Source organism: Labrus mixtus, chromosome 3 (genome assembly GCF_963584025.1).
Source record: "Labrus mixtus chromosome 3, fLabMix1.1, whole genome shotgun sequence".
Lineage (NCBI taxonomy): Eukaryota > Metazoa > Chordata > Actinopteri > Labriformes > Labridae > Labrus > Labrus mixtus.
Window position 1 is genome coordinate 31,688,446 of NC_083614.1, and position 22,789 is coordinate 31,711,234.

Consider the following 22,789-nt stretch of genomic DNA (forward strand, 5'->3'; position numbering starts at 1 on the left):
CACACACACACACACACACACACACGCGCACACACACACACGCCTCCAATTTCTTAAGAAGCAAACACAGGCCCACATTTGATGAGTCACTGATGAATCATTTTTTACAGAACAAACCAACCAATAATGATAAAAGGAGTAAAAACTCAGACACAAACAGTGCCCCTAGTGGCTGTTCACACACTTTCATGATGTATTATATTAACTACATCTTTCTGTACGAAAATGTTGGGAAATGTTTTTGAGGTATTCCTGGGATTGTGTGGTCTATGGATGAAAGAGGATGGGGCCTAAGGTTGCTAAAACTAATACTTAATCTTCTTGACGCATTCTCTACAAATGGGTTTTTATGTCTGCATGATGATGATCACTTTTATGAACATGGATTATCAATGGCAATATGTGCATTTGATTGATATAATGGTCTTATAACGCATAAATCTAGGCCTTGATTAAAAACACAGCTACATGAAAAGTCAGTGGTATAGTACAATAACTTGAGCTCATGTCTCGAGAAAATCAATATCATACATTAAGTTTAGTGACACTCGAGTGGATTGTTTGACTGCCCACATAAAGGACAGCAAACATACGCAAACATTTGGAGAGCAAGAAATATAAAGTAATGCACTAGAGGTAAAGGGCTAAAAATACTGATGGTTATTTATCATCAAATACTAAGTTCACCAACCAACGTCATGATTAGAAACTGTTTTCTTAAATGTTGCAGAAAAGTCAGAGTTAAGCAGCAGTTTTTCTTTCAAAAATCAAAATTCATATTAATGGACTACGCTCTGCCAATGAAAGGCGTCTGATCCAACCTTCACAACAGGGTCCTAAGTCTCTGACTAGACTCTTCTCCTCTGTCGCCCCCCGGTGGTGGAATGAACTTCCAAACTCCATGTGATCTGCAGAGTCCCTCTGCACCTTTAAGAAAAAGCTAAAGACCCAGCTCTTTCATGAATACCTACTAACTTAATGATGATGGTCTCCATATTATTGATGATGATGATGGTAATGACGATGGTTTTTGTTTGATAACGACGACTTATAAGATGGTTTCTATACTGATTAGAGCTCTCAAGAACTGCCCTCAATGTTGTGCTTTGCCTCTGGTCACTTCCTGTCAGCACCTGTGTGTCCAATCAGACTCAAAGCTGATCGTTTGCTCTTACTGACATTGTTCCCTTTTTTCTAGATCCTTGCTTGTGTTGTTCTTACTCTCTGATGTACGTCGCTTTGGATAAAACCGTCTGCTAAGTGAATTGTAGTAGAATTTATTCCCATTTGGAAATATTAATATGACATTTCTAACCAGCATTGTTGACATTGGATCTCCAACAAGAGCATCTCTGATGATTCCAGACAGATGGATCGATATTGGGATCAATGCCCGAAATCAAATCTGGAAATGAGAGTGTTAAGACTGGGAACAGGCTAATCTATACCAAGAAGTGGCCTACACAAACCAGCATATGTTCCGTTTAGTTTTTGATTATTCATCTACAATATATTCCAATTTACTGTAGGACATCTCTTAATGAAATGACACGCCTCTGTGACAATATGAGGGCTTAACACAATATCATGCAGCTCAGTACAATGTGCTGCAATGCAATCTGGCACAACAACCCTTCAACAATTACTCCCTTTCTGCAGCTAAGAATGTTAAATCCTTGGTTTACAAAAGGTTGGATTTGTCGCAGGGCCATTATGCTGGAAAGCATAAAAAGCATTCACACTGACTCACAATATGAAGAAGCAACAGCTCTTTGGGAAACTGGAGGGGAGAGGTTAGAAATAAACAAGAGGTGCTAAAGTGCAAGTTTTTTTTGGCATAAATTAGTCAGCCAGGTTTTAGCATCCAAGCCTCAAATAGAATCTTGGAACCGCAATTTGACTGTTATTTGTCCACCTTGATTATCTGGAGACTTTATGGGCAGACTTGTTATAATAAGTCCAGCAAATATTTTTACAACAGTGATAACAGCGTTCTATGATTCAGAAACTCTGCTTCCACTCTCAGTTACACCCACTGAACTTCTCTTTAGGATACCCAGCACAAATGTATTTCAAGGTTTCATAATGTAGGTGTGTTTCAAGGAGTGTGTTTGTAGATATTATCCTGGAAAGTGCCCCATATTTCTTGCTAATGTACTGTATGGGTCTTCTTAATTTCAAATCTCATTGCTTGCTTGCTTTGATTCGATCTACTGAATGCTTATATATCGCTATATATCAAGTGAAAAATCTAGGGATACAGCTATTATACATGGATACTAGAAAAAAAAACAATATCATGCAACTTTGTGCATCGTAGTTCCACAGATGTGTCAAGTAAACTGTTCTCCTGTTCTGTGCTTCCAGAATCCTTCTTCCTCTGTCCCCTACATTTTTTTTTTTTTTTTACTCCATTAGTGCACATAAAAGTCGTGCCAATACTGAGCACAATTAATAAACTGCCTCTCCTCCCACACGTCCTGTTAGTGAGATAAGCCCATTCATCAGGGTGTCAGCTCCTCATAGGTCAGTCCTGCTTCAATGCTCTGCAGAGAGCACACACACAGACTGAGAACTTAACTCGGAGCACTTCAGAGCCTCTGGAGACACACACTCTTTGACGGGTTGGCTACCACACTCATGAAATTACAGTTTATTTTATTTCAATTTCTGAATGGACAAATCGATTTGTTGTACGGGCGTGCAAAAGGAGGATATAAGGTCTTGAAGTATTAGAAAGTGTATGCGATTTGCAGAATACAGAGAGTGCACAATCTATCTATTGCATTTCTATTCTGACACATTTTTTCTCTCTCTCATCCAAATCACAGTATTTACTAGTTGGCTTCATGCCTTCCCTACAGACACAGAGATCATTGTGAATTGTAGTTAATGTCTTGGATTTTTGATTCACAATAAATTGGGATTCATGGCTGATAATGAAACTGAAAATGAAACTGAAGAGGTAGTCCCGAAAAACAATTCTATCAGTTATATTTGGATTATCCGAAACAAGGTGTAAACATGCAAAGTTTGCACAGACAAGGTTAGCAGGTACGATAGCAACAAATCTTTGTAATGACCTCAAGAGACAACATCCCAAACAGGATGCTGACAAACAGTGAGATCAGCCCCACTGCAGTCAGCAGAGGCAAATCTCATGCCCTTTATTTAGTCGTTGCTGCCGATGTTATTCTCAAAGCTCAAAGCTGATCGTTTGCACTTACTGACAATGTTTCCTCTTTTCTAAATCCCTGCTTGTGTTGTTTTTACTGAAGAAAAGTAATTTTAACAGCATAATAAGGACAGTGTCATTTATTTACACGCTGCTCAAAACACACACAGGTACGAGTGAGAGGCTTTGCCCACCACTAATTAGCTGTAGTGATTAAAATGTTGATGAAATGATAAATATATGCCATGGAAACAGATGCTTAAGAAATAAAAATACATTGTTGTTGGACAAAAATACATTTCTTAATTGTAGACCTGTGTGGTTTGAAATACAAATCCCCCTGTTTTTTTTTGTTAAAGGGAAACTCAAATGATTTCACTAATTAGGATCAGATACCTGAGTTTCAAAGTAGCAACTTTTGAAAACAAACAAACAGCAGATTTAATAATTTTCTTAATCTAGATGATTTACTTAATTTATTACAACATCCTTTTTTTTTAAAAAAGAAAGAGAAAATAAGATAAACAAGACAAAAACTATAAGTAAGAGAAACATGGAGGAGGGATGTGGACTACTACCTAATTTCCCTTCTGGGCACTGCTTTCTCATCAGCCAGTCAGACATCTTGCAGTTACCATGCCAGCTATATGACTAGGCTTCACATATGGTCTGTTTGCCAGTGAGAGAGACATGTGGGTGTGTGTTCATGTGATGTGTGAGTGAGAGGGATTGAGACGCAGCCTGAGAGATTATGAGGCTGCCCAGAATGAAAAGTTTCCACATGAGCATTTAAGCAGCGTCGCCCATAATGTGTTACCATGCTCTGTGTGTGTGTTTGTGTGTGTGTGTGTGTGTGTGTGTGTGTGTGTGTGTGTGGTCTTGTCCAGATGAGGCCTGACAGAAAGTAGATATGTATCAGTCGCTCAGATGCAGCCTGGTCACGTCCTCCTCCCATGTGCCCAGAGGGAGCACAGGAAATGACTTTGTTTGGTAGAAGAAAAAAAAAAAAACAATTATAAAAATGAGGACAGAAAATGGGGGAGAGGATGTGGGGAAAAAATGAAAACAACAGAAACATACTCTGAGGAGACAGAGAAAAGACAAGCCTCATCTGAAAGTGGATGAGATAAGGAACAAAGGTTCCATCTTCTCCTCCATCTCTCAGTGAGATAGCATCCTTAAAGAGCTGGCCTTGAATTCCTGTGGATTACATCTGCCGTATTCCCTCCCTGCATTCTAATCTCAGTTCATTCTGGTTAAGGCCGACCGCTGTCTCCACCCCTCCCCTGTTCACACCCAGATTACAGGTTTGGTCAGCTTTTGGTCGGCAAAGGAATGTCCTGACTCTGTGTATTTTATTAAGACAGGGGTTTCTCTTGAAAAATCTCTTGTATGCATCTTCTCATATGTATTTATCCTGGAATCAAAACACACCGTCATCCTCAAAAAGGTTGAGAGCTGCTCATCTCCAAAAAAAAGAGAAGGAGAGTGGATCGGAAGTGAGAGTGACATAAGGAGGATGAGAGGCAGAAAAAAGAGAGGGGATACGGTGGAACCAAGCTGAACCTCAAGATCTGGATCCACTTTGAGGGAACACATCGTCAATTTCAGTGTCACTCTTAATGCTTAGCAATCAAGTGTTATGGAAAACCTTATATAACCTGGAGTTTAACTTAGGCCACGTTATAATCCGGTTATGGACAAACAAACACCACATGCAACCTTTGCAGAGGTATCACTTTAAATTAGGACTAATGAAGTGCAGTTCTATCACACCAGAATTGTTTTTAACCTTTTTGTCAGTTTGTGCTGCAGACGTTGCTTCCTTGTTTTAGCTGCGCAAACTAAAAGGTACTGAAAAAAAGGGACACTGTTCTTACAGACTGCATGTTATGCAACACTCTGGTGCTTGTAAAAAACAACAAAAGGGGCCACTGCAGGAGATTCCTTCCTAAAACTGCTGCACTAAAGTAATGCAAAATGGAGGACAGTGTGACCCCTTCTCCAGACCAAGAAGCAGCCCTGAAGCAGTCGTATGTGTGTGCAGTCACAAATGACAAAACACACAGAACCAGATTACATACACGCTTGTATCATGCTGGAAGATTTTAGCCAGACTTGGGACAGTAAAAATATCATACCCTGACTTTTGATAAATAAAACGGTTTTGCTGTCACGATACAGTATCAATGGTTAAACTGTCTTGGGATAAGTCATGGATTAAATTCCCTCCACAGCTCACACTGTGATTAAAAAAAGAGAACAACCCTCTTTTATAGCTGATATTGAGTTAAGGGCATGGATTCTTGGTATTTAATAGAGGAACGAGGTTTTAGAGAAGATTATGAAACATTACTAGCCCTTGGGCTCATTTGTTAGAAACTTGTACCATTACATAAAGCAGACACTCAAACAGTGTTTCAGGAACAGGTACAAAATGATATGTAAGACATCTGGATTTTTTTGTGTTGAATGTTTTTGATTGGCTCATTTTGTTTTAAGCAAATGCTGCTGAACGTCACTGATGACTGTTTTCACAGAGCCTCATGACTCCCCTGAGGGGTGAAGAAAGGACAACATTAAAATCTTGTTATTCTGTAGGGAAAGCCAGCAAGTAGGGTGGAGAAAAGCTTGTCAAATGTTCTGTTTGTAATGCAAATCAACCACAAACAACCGTTTAAGATGACACAGTGTGCTGACGTTTAAAGTGGGAGAGGGCGGCCATCTTATTTCTGCATCGCCCTCATCAACTATAGAAAGTGGTTAAAAATTGTGGCAGAGTTAGGGGAGTAACTTCCTCTTCCTCCAACCTCCCTTTTAATTTAGACAAGTCGTGCTCCGGTCACATGGATCTGCCCTGCCCATTGAATCTGGAAAAGGATGCTTGATGCCAAAATATGGATCTCACTCAGATCCTGACCAATGAGGTCAATGAGGTTCAGAATCTTCTAAAATATGTTAAATGTTGACAGAAGTGAGAAACACTGTAAACCATCATGCAGGAGAACATAATTCAGCAGTTTAATAACGTGCACAGAGTTCTTACATATATTCTCCGTCTGTGAAGTTTGAATGATACTTAACTTCAAATGAAGTTTAACAACATCAGACAATGTTTTCCACTGATAAGTTAAACACTTAGTTAAACAGTCCAGTTGTACTGTTTACCTCTTGCACATGTTTTCCAATGTGGTTTTATACTGCAAATTGCAATAAAATGAACTGAACACTATTCAAATCTTTAGCGTAATTTTACATTGAAAATCAACAAACACACGAAGCCTTTTCTCTATTTCAGAAAAAACAAATACCACAAGAGAGATCCATCTACTTATTAAAGTCATACCTTGGAAATACTCAAACTAGACTGAATGACCTACAGCCATCAGCAGATCTAAATGCTTTGACATACACTCCGGCAAGTGCTGAAAGATTTCTGCATGAGCCCTCTCACTGGACAGTAACTTAAACTAGCACTAGCCAGATAGCTTAATGCTACAGTTAGCTTCCAAAAACTGGTCACAAAGATTGTTGTAATTTATTTTTTCTTAAAGTTATGGCATCATTTTATCAAATTAAAACATTTTTTGGGGGGTTAAAAATCAGTGAAATGTACTTATGAAACCAGTCAGTTGACCGCTTGTTCTTCATATCTTAACAGCCACAGATCATCAATCTGTGCTGTCTGACTTAAAAACAAGTGAGACGGGTAGATTGTCTGCTAGCTAGTCTTTAAGGAAACTCACTGAGAAAAGAAAAAGACAAGAATCCTGCCCCAGTTCTGTTGTTTGAAAGTTCCAGCATCACCTCATACAGGCTCGTGTTCTCTACCACAACAAAGAAATGATAAGAGACGCTTTTAAAGGTTTGTGAAGTTAAGTGATTACACAGAAGAGCAGAGGCTAACACTAAGGGCCCTATACAGTCCTTAGACAATGAGACCCCTGAAGCTATAAACAATGTTACTGAATGAAGTTTGATTTGAATCTGTCTTTACTGCTCTTTCATCTATTGATGTCTTCTCCTGCCTGTATCAGTCTGTCTCCGATTGGTCAACAACATTTGATCAGATTCTTTTTAGACTCCCAGGTGCCATCAGTAAATCACACCACAGGGCCCAGTCTCCTTTTTTCATGGCTCTGGAATAGTCTTTCCCTCAACTGTGCTGACACTGAAATCAACATTACCGAGTCACTTAAAGGTGGCACTCACAGCAGCGTAACAACATCAAATAATCAACTGGTAGAAATTAATCTGTGAAGCCATTTCCTTTGTTTTATGACAGCAATGGATTCTGTTTGTCTAACAACAACACGACACACAGACAAAAGAAAAGCAAAAGGTAATTGGAATCATGACCGGAACAGTGTGGGGGGGCAAATGCTGAGGAACTCCTATGAGGATATCAGCTGTGAAAACACTTACCGGTACCCCTACGACTTACTGTAACACTGCACGTCAAAACCTAAATTACCGGAGCTAAATTACGCCTTTGACGAAAAAAGTCATTTGGAGAAAAAGAATCCAGAAAAAACAGCTCCAGTCTCTTCTCCTTTGCTGAATTCTAACAATTTACTGAATGATACTGACACAAAAACGACTAAAAGCCGTAATCCTTTGTGGCCATCCTTCATTGTACACGTAGATACCAAACAAACGGTGTACAGCCGGTACTGTCTTTGTGTGGGTCTTCATAAGACAGGTGCTTTGTGTTGTGTGGTTAAGTTTCACTGACGTGCACTTTCCTCTCAGTTGCACTTCTCTGTGAATCTCTAACTCTCCTCCCTCCCCCCCCCCCCCCTCTCGTCTCTCTCTCCCTTGCTGATATGATGAAAATCAATGGCTCCTCTATTCTGTGGATGGTCTGATGTCTGCTAATGAAATCCTATCTGCCATGAGTCATCCATCTGATAGCTGCTGGGACAACGACTGGCAGAAGGAGCGTCTCTACCAAAATCTTTGACAACAAACACACACACACAAACATGCACACCTTTAAGGGCAAACAGAAATGTGCTGTCTGCAGACGTTAACCCTGATAGTTGAGGTCTGATCAAAATAAACTGCTCACATTTATATGAGCTGTGTCTGCTCTGCTGTGGTCAAAGTATTCTCACGGCCAGTCGAGCTATACTTGCATAGTTTTGCCCATTTGAACAATGCTGCAGGAAAGGTTTGTGCGTGCTCACATTGGTGTTCTGCTACTTTTGATTTCATCTCTTTGACTATCTTCAAATATTTTACAACTACGGACTGTGTACAAGTTGCCCTAGAAAACATTTGTATTAGATGATTGTTACGCACCCGTCTAGGGGGGCAGGTTTGTAACATAAAAACCCGAAACAAGTTATTCCCCCGGTCCCCAAACCAAAAGCAGAACTAATCTTGTGATTTAAACGAGGATTTATTTTAACACACAAATTCAAACACCTATCAAACAAAAGACAATCTCTAAACCTAACGTTTTAACAAAACCAAAAAAAACAGGAGAAAAAGTGAGCACAAAAGAAAATGGCAGTAAACTAATGCCATTTAAGTAAACACCAAAAAAAAGTAAAATAAGTACGAGACTGTGTTAACTAAAAATATATGACATGTTTTCAACAAATTCTCTTTAACGATCGCGCAAAAAAAAAGAGTAAAACTCAACATTTACAATAATGGATACTTATGAAATATGTATTACCTCTAAGTACATATTCTCATCACAAAATGTTCATCTGAAGGCAAACCAAGAATGCGTCTTCATTTATTATGCAATCTTAGAACAGCTGAATTATGAGCTTATGAAAGAACTATTTTCTAGTGATTACCTAAAGGCAAGTAAAGAATGACCACATTTTGTATTCAAACACATATTTGCCTTTAACACACACATTAAGGTGCATGTACACACACTGTAACAAAATGTCTAAATGCTTTTGCAACAAATAAATGAAGCAACAATGTGGAGGGACTTAAAGCCTGAATGTAACCAGGCCCATTGCCTAATGCACACATACAGGCGCGTAAAGCACAACACCCACACAAGCAGAAACTCCCCATGCAAACAGTACAAGTCTGAAAACATGTCACACACAGCTGGTGAGACACTCGTACACACCCTGAGTGTCCCTCTTTAATCACACCCTTAAAACCCTCCATCATGAATCACATTCCTCTTACCCCTACATCTCTCTCTCTCTCTCTCGCTCGCTCAACCTTTCAATCCCTCCTTCATCATCACTGCATCTCTCAACCCAACCAGTATCAATCCAAACGCTGTTAATCTCTTCCTGTAGCTGTGTCACTGCGTCACTGTGCGAGTGCATCCCCCGCTGATTGAATGTGACATCTGTTTGCTCTGGTCCAGCTTTCAGCCATACAGTACAAATATACGTACACACGCGGTGATGAACCCAGACATAACCACAGATATGGCAAAGAGGGGATTTGTCACACACCCATGGATGCAGAAAATGATTTTTAACTGATGTCAGTAGAAGCCTCTCTTCAAATTTTGGTTCGTTGCTACTTTAGTGCTCTTACTCCAACAAATAAAAGGACAAAGTGTATCAGAATGTGAGCTCATATTGTTATTCATGAGCTGAAATCTAAACATGAACAAGGCAGGTTTAGGTGTCAGCTTCCAGAATATAGATTTCTGTCTCAGGTCAGACAACAGGATGAGACTGGTATGAATTGCTTTTTTCTAAAATCCTTTACAAACGCAATTCAGACAGTAATGTTATGGGCACAGTTATTTATCATCATCAATAGCTCTTTGTCTCTAGTTCCTCCCTTTAAGTACTCTAACAAATGAAACCCATCGTAGAGTAAGTTGTGCCGTTTTCCTCAGGGATTGTTGAAAGGTATTCTGGGAAACCAGTGGAATTACAAATGAATACAGATGATGCAAGTTCAAAGTAAGAAACTCAACATATTAGTGCATAAATACTCAAAATGATGAGGTGCAGTGATTTTTATCTTACAGAGAAACAAACAACCACACACATCATGTAATCCATTCAACTCTGTATTGTTTTATAACTGCATGTTAATTCATAAGTAAACTCTAAAGGACATCGAGCCAAGCACTAACAGTCAGCTTGGGAGCTGAATACATTATGCAGAGGAGCACATTCATTTTATATGACCAAATAAATCCAACTTCCCCGAGGGTTCCCCTGCTACCATGTCTGTCCCCCTCTCTTCTTTGATCAAATGAAAAAAAACTATGCTGGAGAATTCAGAAAACGGTACAGGAAGAGTGTTATCCATATCAGCAGGATTACAGTACATACTGTAAGGCAGGGGTTCCCAAACTTTTCATCCCGCGACCCCCAAAATAACGACGCGAGAGACCGGGGACCCCTTCTGTCCCTGGAAGTGGTTAAAGCATAACGGTGCACACAGCAGCACGCACTAATGGGCCTATCCAAACACTGACATTAGAACAACAATAAAAAAATACAGCAGCCTTAAACTAACTGAACAACATTTTTGTATGTAATTTCACAATAATGGTTAAAATATGTCATTTCAAGTAATTTCCAGTTTGTATTTGTTTTTGGAAGGCATCTCACGACCCCCCTCCCAGTGTGTCACGACGTCCCCCACTTTGGGAACCACTGCTGTAAGGGATGCTTGAGGGATGAAATCAGTGAATCTTATTATACTCACATGGGCTTCTACATGTCCTGACAACAGGACACAACACGGCAAGAGCAAAACAACACATTAATACGCTCTGCAGGACAAAGTCTAAGTTTGAACACAGGAGTGGTGTCAAAAACAGGGATGTGCCTGAAGCTGTCTTTTAGAAACAAGATGCAAATTCAGACACAAAAGGTGACATAATAACAAAACTAAATAAAAACCTGAGACTCTGAGTCTTGCTGCCCCAGAAGCCGATCAGACTCCAAAAACAGCCACACGCAAGGAAGTGACTCAACAAAAAAAACAGGCCTTTCATGATGATTGTGTCCCCTCCTTCTGAATCTTGCCCTCTCCCTCCAGCGCTCTTACACGCATTACTGCTCTCCATGGATCCTCTCTCACGCTATCCTACTAGGACATTTTAAACTCACATTATTTCCTTTTTCTGACCCCAGCACTGATTTTTGTCTATGGAGCTGGTGGTAAAGCACACACTCTTCAGCTCAAGTGTTTTTTCTCCATCCTGCATGCTTGTGTCAGCCTTATTCTGAGTCTCTGTCATCGTCTGTCCCTCCACTAATTAGGTTATGTGGCTTGAACTCATAGCTATACTGCTTTGGGTTTTGGTGAAGTACGCTATTATGAAAGCAGCTTTTTCATTTTGGGGGGGCAATAAATGAAACGACAAAGAGTTACGACAAATTAGGCACACAGAGGATCCAGGCTATTACCTGGAACACATCCTTGTAATGTGTGCATACAGATAATTAACAAGGCAACATTTAATTAATTATTTGACTGAATTCTGCTCATAATGGGAACAACAGAGACTTCTGTGCTCCTATTATGTCATGGCATGACACAAAGACATCCAGGGTGCAGAGCACTGACAGCAGATATGCAGCAGCAGCAGCCAAAACAACTTCACTGATTAAATAAGGCCGCAGGTCTGTGACAGCACATCACCTATCGTTTTGACAGCAGGCTCCTCGTATCTTTGTGTGGGCCCTGAATGGCTCCAAACAGCATCCATAGTCTGTTTCTTGTTCTCTAAAGTGCTATGTTTCGATAAACCAGTACAGGACTGGGAAGACAAGAATCAAGAATCACAGCCTTTCCCAAACTCAAGACTTCTGCAGCCAACTTTGAAATACAAAATTACTCAGGGGTCCTAATTATAAGAATAAATAATATAACATAATACTTTAAGTATTTAGACGTTTATTGTAAGTAGTATTGTTAGAAGATTTCACAACTCAAACTTTTATTTATACACCACTTAATGGTTCACTAACTTTATGGTTCTACTGTCCTTCAGTTTTGTTTGCAACTCCCCACGCACACGCACACACACACACACACACACACACACAAACACACACACACACAAAAACACAAACACAAACACACACACACACACACAAACACACAAGACAACTCTGCTGTGTAAACAGACACAGCAGTTTGTGGTTCTCTGCTCTTTATGCCTCAGCGCTGGTGGCTTACTTTATCAGCTGTATGTTTTATAAAGTCGCTCATGATCAACACGTGTTTAGAAATGTTTTCAGCTGCGATCTCGTTCTCACCGCAGCAGGTGAGCAGCTAGTGTTAACGTTAATGAATAGAACTCCACTGCCTCAAAAATACTGGTTATGTCCGACAAGGTTAAACTCTTGATAGTCCAAGGTGACAGCCGATCCTGCCATGTTTCCTGTAATGCCTTGTGCGGGACTGATTGCCAAAATCTGTTTACTTTGTTGTTTGTAGTTTACACAAGTAAGCTAAGTAAGCTACTTATTGTTTATGTCAGTATTTCAGAGGATGTTGTTTTATGTAGATAAATGTCACTTTGTGTAAATCTTTAGCGGTTCTTCTTGGTGGATTTCCTCTCATGGCACACCTGCAGCACGGTCCACGGCCCACACTTTTTTTTGAAGCACTGAGCTAAAGTTAAAACTTGATTCATAAAAAGGGAATGATCTGCTTAATAACTCTCACTGTACAGCTTTGCAATGTGGTGCTTCTCATTTTTGACTGCTTCATGTTGTTCAAGCATGGACCCGTCCAACACAACATCACAAAGCAGTTCAACCAGTTTTTTTTTTGGTTTTTTTTATCTGATGACATTTTTTTCAACACAAACATTTTTCATGCTAAATCTGATCTGATCTGTTATTCAGGGAAACAGTTTGAATATGCAGTAAGATCACCTCATCTCCCCCCACCCCCCCCCCCCCCCCCCCCCCCACCCACCCAGCTGCCACAGGATTACACCAGCATCTCTGTTTATCTGGTGCTGGATCCTTTGCATGATTACATAAGCTTGTCCATGTGTATGTGTGCGTTTGAGTGGGTGTGACTGTGCAAATATGAAGTTTGGAAAGCCTGTTAGGAGGATGTTGTGTGTGAAGAATGAATGAATGAATGAATGAATATGGTGTCAGGAAGGAGTGTAGCAAGAAACAGTAGATTCATTTTGACTGCTTATCCTTCCTGCTCTTTCTCTCCTGAGTCTCTGTCCCTGCGTGTCTTTGTTGTGGGAAAGTTCATTTGGTTCTCTCTCAACCTTATTGTCAAGCACACTCACAATAGTTCCATTCTACTGCGACACATTCAACAATGAGCTTTCCTCTTTGTCTGACACCGCTGTGAAGAAAACGCAATAAAGAAACATGCACTTGATGATTGAAGAGACGTGCAAAAAACAACAACTATTAGACCCATTAATCTGCAGGTACCCCCCCCCCCCCCCTTCACACACCAACTAATTTTCTCACTTTCTAATTGAGAAAATATTGCCTCTGAAATGGCCTTCTTTTAGGCCACATGTCAATAAACACAGTTACCATGTCATGTAATTGCATGTTATTAAGGCACAGACATGCCACTCCCACTGTGCCTCACTGCAGGCATTTCCTGAAAAGCTGGCAACATCCATGTAGCATTCATTACTTGATCTGTTTGTCTTGTGACTACACTAAAATCTCTTATTAATCTCTACTAAAGGGACAACAACCTAAGACTTGTTTACAAGTAAGAAGACATCTTTTTATGTAGAACGGCATTAGAATAACGGGAGAAACATGAGACTCAGTCTATGACTCAGGATGGAGCATAATGCACAAATCCAGAGAATATCCGGGATTTCACATCCACAGAAGCTGTTTTGCTTTGTTTCGTAAACCATCATAACGTTTTTTTTTTGCAAGTCCACTGATGTCGGTTTCCAATGCATCAGCCCACATACTTCATGTCTTAAGGCCAATGGCGAGACATTGAATTACTCATTTGGGTCAGTAACAAAGAGCAGTGAAGCAATCTCTGCAAATAAAAACCTTCAGAGGAAACCTGTTCAGTGTGAAATGTTTTGAATGTCATGGATAGACATTGGTACACCATCCTTTACATTTCTCTGCTCACAGTGATACAACATGTTATTTAGAAATGTAATCAGATATTTGCAGTTGGGAGCCTCTGCCAAACTCAGTGCGAAACAGTCATGAGTCAGCCTCATGGTAGTTACCCTGGAAACCATATGGCTGCAGAGCCTTGCTGAGAGAGCAATCAGAAATGTGCTACTATATTCAAAGTCACTGATACTTCTCAAAGTGATTTCATTTGGTAATAAAATGTCATTGTGAGTGAGTGTGTGTGTCATTCCATGTTTGTAAAATGCAATGATATAGCTGAACACAACTTCCACTATAATGAATCCATATAGGATTATAGTGCCATTACATCATCGCTAACAAGCTACTGTTATCACATTTGTGTTACAAGTCTCCCTGAAGCAGCTCAGACTCTGAAAGAGAAACATTGGAATAGATGGCTATGACCTCAAACCTCAGTTATCTTGCTGATGCCGTCGGGCCCTGACCAACTTGTACTTGAACACCACGCTTCAAGCAGTCAGCGTAATGAATATCTACCTATCTTATTCTTTCTATCTCCTCTAGGAACGTAATCCTGTCGTGACTTAAATGATAATAGAATAGAATAGAATAGAATAGAATTACTTTATTGATCCCAAAATGGGAAATTGTGGCGTTACAGCAGCAGGTTACCCAAACACACAATATGAGCAAAAAACACAATCTAATATTAAATACAAAGTAAATAAGTACTAAAAGATATCAAAACTAAGAATGTGAATATATACAACCAGGATTTAACTTAGCATTACTAGTCGGGAATATGAAGATTAAATATGGAATATTGAATGTAAATGTGCAAAAACAGAGTCATAAATGGACAGTATTGGCATAAGTTAAAGTGCATGAGTGTAGACATATTATAAGCAGAAACTATACAATATAACGGCGAGTAGACAGTAATGTAAAGTCCAGTAAAGTCCAAGTGCTAACACAGGACCAATATAGAACAAACACTAATTAAAAAAGGGTTTCAGGAACAATATCATATTACTTTCCTTAAAATCAAACTAAAAGAGACCATTCTTTTTAATGCTGGGGTGCTTCTGAAAAGCTGGGTAAGTGGACATAACCCATATGCTTTGACAGAAATAGTCAGGGAACATAGAACTACTTTACAAAAGAAACAATATGATTATATATATTTGTGTATACAATCAGGTTTTATATCATTATAATAAAATGTAGTGATCATGTGTAGTCAGGTAATTAACCATTTATTAGAGGAATGAGGTAAAGTCCACCATATGGCCTTGCGTCCTCTCTGCCCTCTACTCTGCAGCATTCCAGTCAAGGGGTTTAAGTTTACCAGCCTGGCAAGCTTTAAGTACTGGGCCTCCCTGTGACAGTCTGATTCCTAACTAGGATTAACCAGACTACAAGTCTGAAGCATTGCAGTGTTCATAACAACCCACAAATGTGTTGGATTGAGTCAACAACACTCTGTCAACATACCAGAGAACAACAAACAGAATCTGCTTTTCTAAGAGCTTTATCAGTGCTGGGACAATGATGTTCACTTTCATAACATGGAGCTACAGGAAATGCCATAGGCTCATTAAATTCAAGAGGGTTTTCCCATTGGGTGGAACAGTTTGAGAATTTTTGTGTTTTCAAAGTTTACAATTTGGCCTGAATATAGAAAAGAAGTTGTTGAAGCTCCAGGGAAAACTTGACAATGTCAGGGTATTAAGCTTTTTTAGATTAAGATGAAAGATTGGATGGCTGTATTAGAGCATAGGTGTAAGAGGGTTATTTAATACTTAAAGATTCTTCTTCTGGGGACCAGAAATATGAACAGCAAATTGTCTCACTATCAATCAATCAATGGAAGTCTGTGTAAGTGTCGGATAGATAAAGAACGAACCCATCAAACAAAAAATGTCAACCTCAGATTCTGTCAGATTTGAGTCTTGAATTTGAATTTGAATCAATTTAACTTCATCTTTGTCCTGAGGGTTGCTAAGCATCCTACAACAACTCCACCCCTCTAAGTCCAATTGGATCAGGAAACCCACCCGATGATTATGTAGAAAAAGAGTTGAGTAAGCGACACACATGTTCAGGCTCTCGTGAGTACAGGAAAGCATGCACCAACACCCTAATGAAGTAATCCCACTTGCAGGACGTCCAGGAAATTCCTAGAAAATGTTTATGATAAATTCTGTTAAGCCAAAGTACATCCAAGGTTAGATCTTTTGACTTTACTGAAGGAAATTTAACAATTTGGAGTCATCATTTGGAGGTCACATAGTTATATTTAGCTCAACCTGCTTTAAGCCAGTTTGCTGTTTCTTGAAATAAAATAGTCGTCATGAAGATTACCAACACAAACCATTAACTGCCTGCTCCCCTCTGTTCGACCTGAAGTGAAGTTATTGCCCCATGTTTTCTACCCTCTGAGTTATCCAGGGACAACCATGCTGGCCATGGCATGGGGCTTTAAAAAGCAGAGCTAACAAGGATTAGCATCCAATTTTAACACCTGACTGTAATCCTGCCCCCACACAGTCCATGCTAAGCCTGAGCTAGCCATGCTAATGTGAGAGAAGCAGTTTGCAGACAGTTCTTTTTTTCTCTTTCGCGTCTGTTACCTAACACTTTGGCTCGTGACAAATGGAGTCGATGACAGGACGGCACACATGAGGGGGGGGGGAGCAATAGATAGATCCTGAATATCTTACCCTTGAAGTTAACTTTGAGAATTATTAACTATAAATCTATTTTTGTATCAATTAGTTCTGTAACTGTTAAAACATTTGATAAAATGTTTATTCTGCTGTATCTAACCAAACAAAGAGGGTAGAGATTACATACACAACCCTTTGATATCCATTCAAAACAAAAGAAACACCACGATTATTCATAATCAGAAAAGTACAGAAGATTCGCTTAACGTTCAGGAAAACACAAATTAATTCACCAAATACTGAAGGGACACTGTTACGGCTATGATTAGTCCGTTATTATTTCATGGAGAGAAGATCGGTTTTGCATGTTTGCTTGCAGAGTTGGCACAAGCTAAATAGATAACATTGTGCATAACATGTTTAGCTTTCTTCTAAATGATAACCTATACTGCAGCAGTGTGTCATTTGTGTAATCGTGTATCTGACACACACTGATTGTTACAAACTACTCCAGACTGACAAACAGACTGTTGCCTTTTCCATGATACTCGCTCACTGCAGTTCGATAAAGAGTTATCAAACGTTTGGGAGGAGTCATTATTGATGCATGAACCAATTCAACTGTTAAAAACTCATCTTGAAGACACGCAGCTAGCGAGTAATCACACAGACTTTTATTAAACTTGCATGGGCATGTAGCAATAAACCTAAAGATGGAGCACAGTCAAAAATAAAAGTCTGATTTAAAAAAGAAACAGACATAGTGGATATTGTATTTTCACTGCTACATTTTCAAATGCAACCAGCAAAGTAGAGCCAGCAACAGACGACACACCAAATGTGGTTTAGGACAAAGAATAATACATGGCAAGTGTTATCACTGGTTTAAAGGTCCAAAAATGCAAGAAAGTACCAACTATCTGAGATCTGTCACTCCAATTTGAGAGGTTTCAGCAAACCCCATCAAGTCCACTCAATGACCTTTCTACTCCTTCTATGAACAACCTCTCTGATAGCCAACCAACAAGCACGCAGGGCAGCATGAATACAATTCCTTTAAAAAAACACTGATAGACAAACAAACATGCACAAGCACAACGACAGTAGACAGGTAGCTAATGGGATTCTTCCTGGTCAACAGACATACTGACATGTTGTTCAGTTTCTAAATGAACTGGAACAAACAGGCTTGAATGAAAACATCACTGACATTTTTTTTGGAACCGTGACGAAAAAATAACCATGAACATCACCCGCAGGGGCGCGAGCAAAAATGGCGGATCCCTGTTTCCACATGTTCACTGCCACAATACATTGCCTATTTATTGTTGCTTGTGAGAGCTTACATAACTCAAGGTTAATAAAAATGACATTAAAGTCAACGTATCTAGGCAGTCCTGGATAAACAAATGGACAGTAGTTTTTAATATACGATGACAGACATGATGAGAGGTAAGAAATAAAGAGTTGTCATGTGAAACAGACGGATGGATGGAGGCTTTCGTGTTGCCAGCTGCAGAGCTGTAGGGATTCATCCCTCCATCACTGGCCTTCCCCCTCTGATGATGTCATCAGTTAAAGGGACATGAAACAAATAAACAGTCATCAATTCCCTCTGTCCTCTCAACACGCATCCCAAAATAGATAGATATGTCCAACCATGGGTGTGTACGCATGCTACCACTACAGACACACAATCCACACGCTGAGTAAAATGGCCATGAAGTGTGAGCAGAGTCACACAGCGCTGCGAGGATTTATCCGTGTGTGTGTGTGTGTGTGTGTGTGTGTGTGAGTGTGCATGTTTTTTAGAGAACACCATACAAAGAGAATTCATACTAGTGAGCCAGCTGGGCACATAAGCCTTCTTGCACAATAAATCCAAATAATCCTTTACGATGGGGAAGCGGGAAATGGGGGGGTTGGGAGGGGGGGGGGGTACTCAGACATTTGCGCACACACGCACAAACACACTTTAGTGACAAAAGGTACAAACAGTTCAATTAGCCTTGCTATTGTGCCTCAGAGGAAGACATTCAGTGGCTGTGCCCCCTTTCCTAAGAATAACATGCAAGTCACTGGAATGTATGCTCTTAAAATAGCAGGGCAGCTTATGACATTTGAATGTCCCAAACACATATAGACATACACGCTGCCTAGCAGATGAAGCGTTGTAGGACAAGGACATAAAGGGGGATTACCCCTAAAAAATACAGCCACAGGACAATATCATAATTAAAGAAAAACAGCTTACCTTCCATCATGGTTGCAGATTTGCATTCCTCTATCTCCAAGGAGCCTGAAATGAAAGCAGGAGGTGGTGGGAGGGGGAGAGGAAAAGAAGCCCCTGGTTACCAGAGAGATACAGTAGAATTGATGGGCAGCAGAGCAGCCGTGTGCATGTGGCTAACGCCCTGGCTAACTGTGAGAGCCTCAAACGATCCCAGACGATGCTTGTCAACTATCCCAGAAGGGAGAAGAAAAACAGAGACAGAGAGATAGAGAGACAGAAAAGAGGAGAGAGGAGGGGTAGGGGCCTGGCCGGGCTAGCTGCCGATCAGAGCTAGGGCTTAAGCCATGGATGCTGCTGCTGCTGCTACTGCGGCTCTAACCTACAGCCGAGGATGCTGAGAGGAGGGGGGAGAATCTAACTGGAGGAGGAAAAAAATAAATAACAGAAGCAGGGTAGAGAGAGGCAGAGAGGCGGAGAGAATGACAGAGAGGGAGGGTTGTGTGTGTGTGTGTATGTGTGCTTAGTAAGGGGGTGGGTGGGAGTGTTGAGTAGGGGCGGAGGCAGCTTGCTGAGGTCAGAGATGGCCTCAGCCAATCCGAGCAGCTCTTTGTGGAGTCACATGGCTTATACAGCTCGAGTCTCCTGACACCATGGCCCAAGAGAAGGCTACATTAGTAACCTCTCTTGCTTGACAAATAATCCTACGCTTACACTAAATACACAGAGGTGTGTTTACATATCCAAATAGGTGCACATAGATGCCAAAAGACATGTACAGAGTAAATACAAATATTCTAAACACACACACACACACACACACACACACACACACACACACACACCACATGCAGCCCCTCTCCTTCATCCTACCTTATGTCAGTGCAGTGTTCAGAACCTGCCCAGCGGTGAATGACATCAATTATTTGCTCGCAGACAAAGTAGCATGCAGTTGTGATTCAAGTGACAACCCATGTTCAGGACAAACACACAAACACACACACACACACACACAATAATAACAGAAAAATAAAAATGCTTTCCCTGCAGCCTCCTGCACAGTGACTAATCCTGTAGTAGCTGCCTGTGTGCCCCTGTTTGTGTCCCGCCCCTCTTGCAATAAGGTGTGGTTTCACTCGGCCCTCTCTCTCTTTCTCTCCTCCTTTCCCCCCCACCTTTCTCCTTCTCTCTCTCTCTCTCTTTCAGCCTCTGTCTTATTTTGTGTCGGTGCTTTCTAAGTGTACAGAGACGAGGATCGATCAGCTACAACCACAACCAACGAAGGCTCAATGATGACACAACAGCCCCCGAGAGGGGTGTGCACTTATGTTTTGGTGTGTGTGTTGATTAATTTTCTAAGAAAGGGGGGGAGAGAACTAGAGGCAGAGAGGAGGTGGATGTTTATGTGCACAACACAGGAGCAGAGGAGACTAACAATTAGGAAAACAGAGAAAACAAGAACAACGAAAAGTGAAATTTGGGGGAAAAAAATCATATCGGAATATAAAACTGGAATTAATGCAGCAAGCCATTTGAGTGCAGTTTAACTAGTAGGAGGTGTGGTGATCATTGTAGTCAAAATAGTTTTTTTTAAATGGATAATAGTGATGTTTCTCATGAAGTAAGTCAAGAGGAAGAAGAGATAACAAAGATGTTTAATTTTCAAGTTTTTTAAATATAATATTATTTAAAGTCTTTATATGTGATTTTTCACACTTAAATATAATATAAATCAAGTATATCCTCTGAAAATAACTCTGTGAGTCATGACTGTCTACAATGGGTGTAACACTCGAGTCCCACTGTCTGTGATGTTTTCAGAGTTTTCAGAGTCCTATCTTCACTTTGTTTACATCGCCTGGACGGCCGGCTGACTCCTCCCCTCACGTATAAAAGTTGTTTAATTGAGGGACTAGAGAAAAGAAGAATAACATACTGTACTCACTGCTTAACTGTGTTTCTAGATCACGCTCATTTCAGGTAAATTTACATGCAGTGTGAAGATACGAGCATAATAAAGATCGCTAGCATTAGCATGCTAACACAACAATGCAGCACCAGTTGTTTTGGTTTCATGCTGGTGCTCAAGGGCGACATCTACTGGATCAACAAATCGCATATAAAGCCTTTAACATATACTTTTTTGTTTTGAGTTTACTTTTGTTTACATTCTATGTATTTAGTCCATTTTGTATGGTCAAATAAACAAAATAACATCAGAGAGAAATAATGTACAAAAGTACAATTGCAATCTTTAGAAGAAGAAATCACATCAAATAATACAGTATACTGTTAGTCTGTTAACAATTACACAGTGATAAGACCTTTTTTGAATTAATTCTGTTTTTGCTGTTTGTCAAAGCACTTTGTAAACCTGTGTTTTTAAAAGGTGCTATAGAAATAAAGTTATTATTATTATTATAAAAAGAAAATGTTCTATGTTGCACAAATGTCCATACACTTCTTAGTTGTTTTAAGAAACAGTTTTTTTTAACTAGGAAGTCTTTAGTGTATTACATATTGGTAAGTCAGAGACTGCAGACCTCATAGTTTACAGGGTTTTCCTAAAGTAACATGTTCCCAAGGAAATATATCAATGCCTCTTTTCCTCTTCAACAATACCGGATTATTTCAGAATAATATGACGCTAGCCTAGAAAGATCAATCTTTACTCAAACATACCAAGAGCACTTACCTGTAGTACTCTGATCAAACATTTTGAACATTAGACTGTGAGGTGCATTAGTTGTCACAGAGAATATTTGTATTATGAAATATTCACATTTGAATTCTGTATACTCTGTGTTTATAAGAAACAATGTGGCAACTCAAATCCACTGGAGAGACAAATAAGCATCTCTAACTCTCTCAATCTATTTCTCTATCTTCAGTCACGCTTCAAAAGAAACCAGCTGCGTGCCTCTCCATGCCCAATGAATCCTCCCAACTCACTCTTAATCCCATGTGATGATGGCCCCCTCCCTCCAAAATCTAATTTTCTTCCGCTCTCATTTGTCAACTCTCCTCTTTAAATTTACAGATTTCTCCCTTTTCGCCTGTTTTTTTTCACCCTGTTATTTTGGTCAAGCTGCCTCTGTGTGGCTCAATCTGTCACTTGCCTCCTCCCTCCTTTCATGCCTCTGTGTTTTCTCACCCAGCTCTTCTGTTTTAACACCCTGCAGATGCTCCCAAAGAGAGCGGTCATGCTTTAATCCCCTTCCCCCTTGCAACCACCCCATCCCTCCAAAGCTGTTTTGAGTGACTTGCATGCCCTCTGTCCGTGTTTATTTGTTTTCTGCCTTCATTTACTTGTGTTTACATATAACATATTATGTTCTCTCTACATCTATAGTCTCATCATCTTATCATTAACTCTCCTGTTTTTGACTTGCCTCACTCCTTATGTGTTAGTTGGATGCGACACAACTAGCATCTTCTCCTGCACTGCCACCTAGTGTTCAATGAGAATCATGTAGAAGTTCACCGGTGTTAAGGAGGCGAGAAATATTGTGGCATTTGTCTCATTTACTGTTATATCATCAAATTACCGTGGCAACAAGCGGGTATCAAGCTATTCACTTTGACAAATAAAGTGACATGTGTAGTGATTGAGCTGCCATGCCAGCTAGTGTGTGTGTGTGTGTGTGTGTGTGTGTGTGTGTGTGTGTGTGTGTGTGTGTGTGTG

At 40.1% G+C, this 22,789-nt stretch overlaps 1 protein-coding gene across 10 annotated transcripts in view; it reads right to left on the bottom strand.

Moving 5' to 3' along the window:
• The window catches only part of sgip1a (SH3GL interacting endocytic adaptor 1a), a 63,615-nt gene extending 43,419 nt beyond the window's left edge, over nt 1-20,196 (bottom strand). For 2 of the 10 annotated variants that reach the window (XM_061034588.1, XM_061034585.1), the window contains exon 1: nt 19,129-19,602. In XM_061034588.1, the coding sequence (XP_060890571.1) occupies nt 19,129-19,138 (10 nt within the window). In that variant the 5' untranslated portion in view covers nt 19,139-19,602. Of the gene's footprint in view, nt 1-19,128; nt 19,605-19,977 lie in introns of those variants that run through there. The other 8 variants (XM_061034582.1, XM_061034583.1, XM_061034580.1 and 5 more) reach the window with 7 other exon arrangements.
• Nucleotides 20,197-22,789: the final 2,593 nt, after the last annotated feature.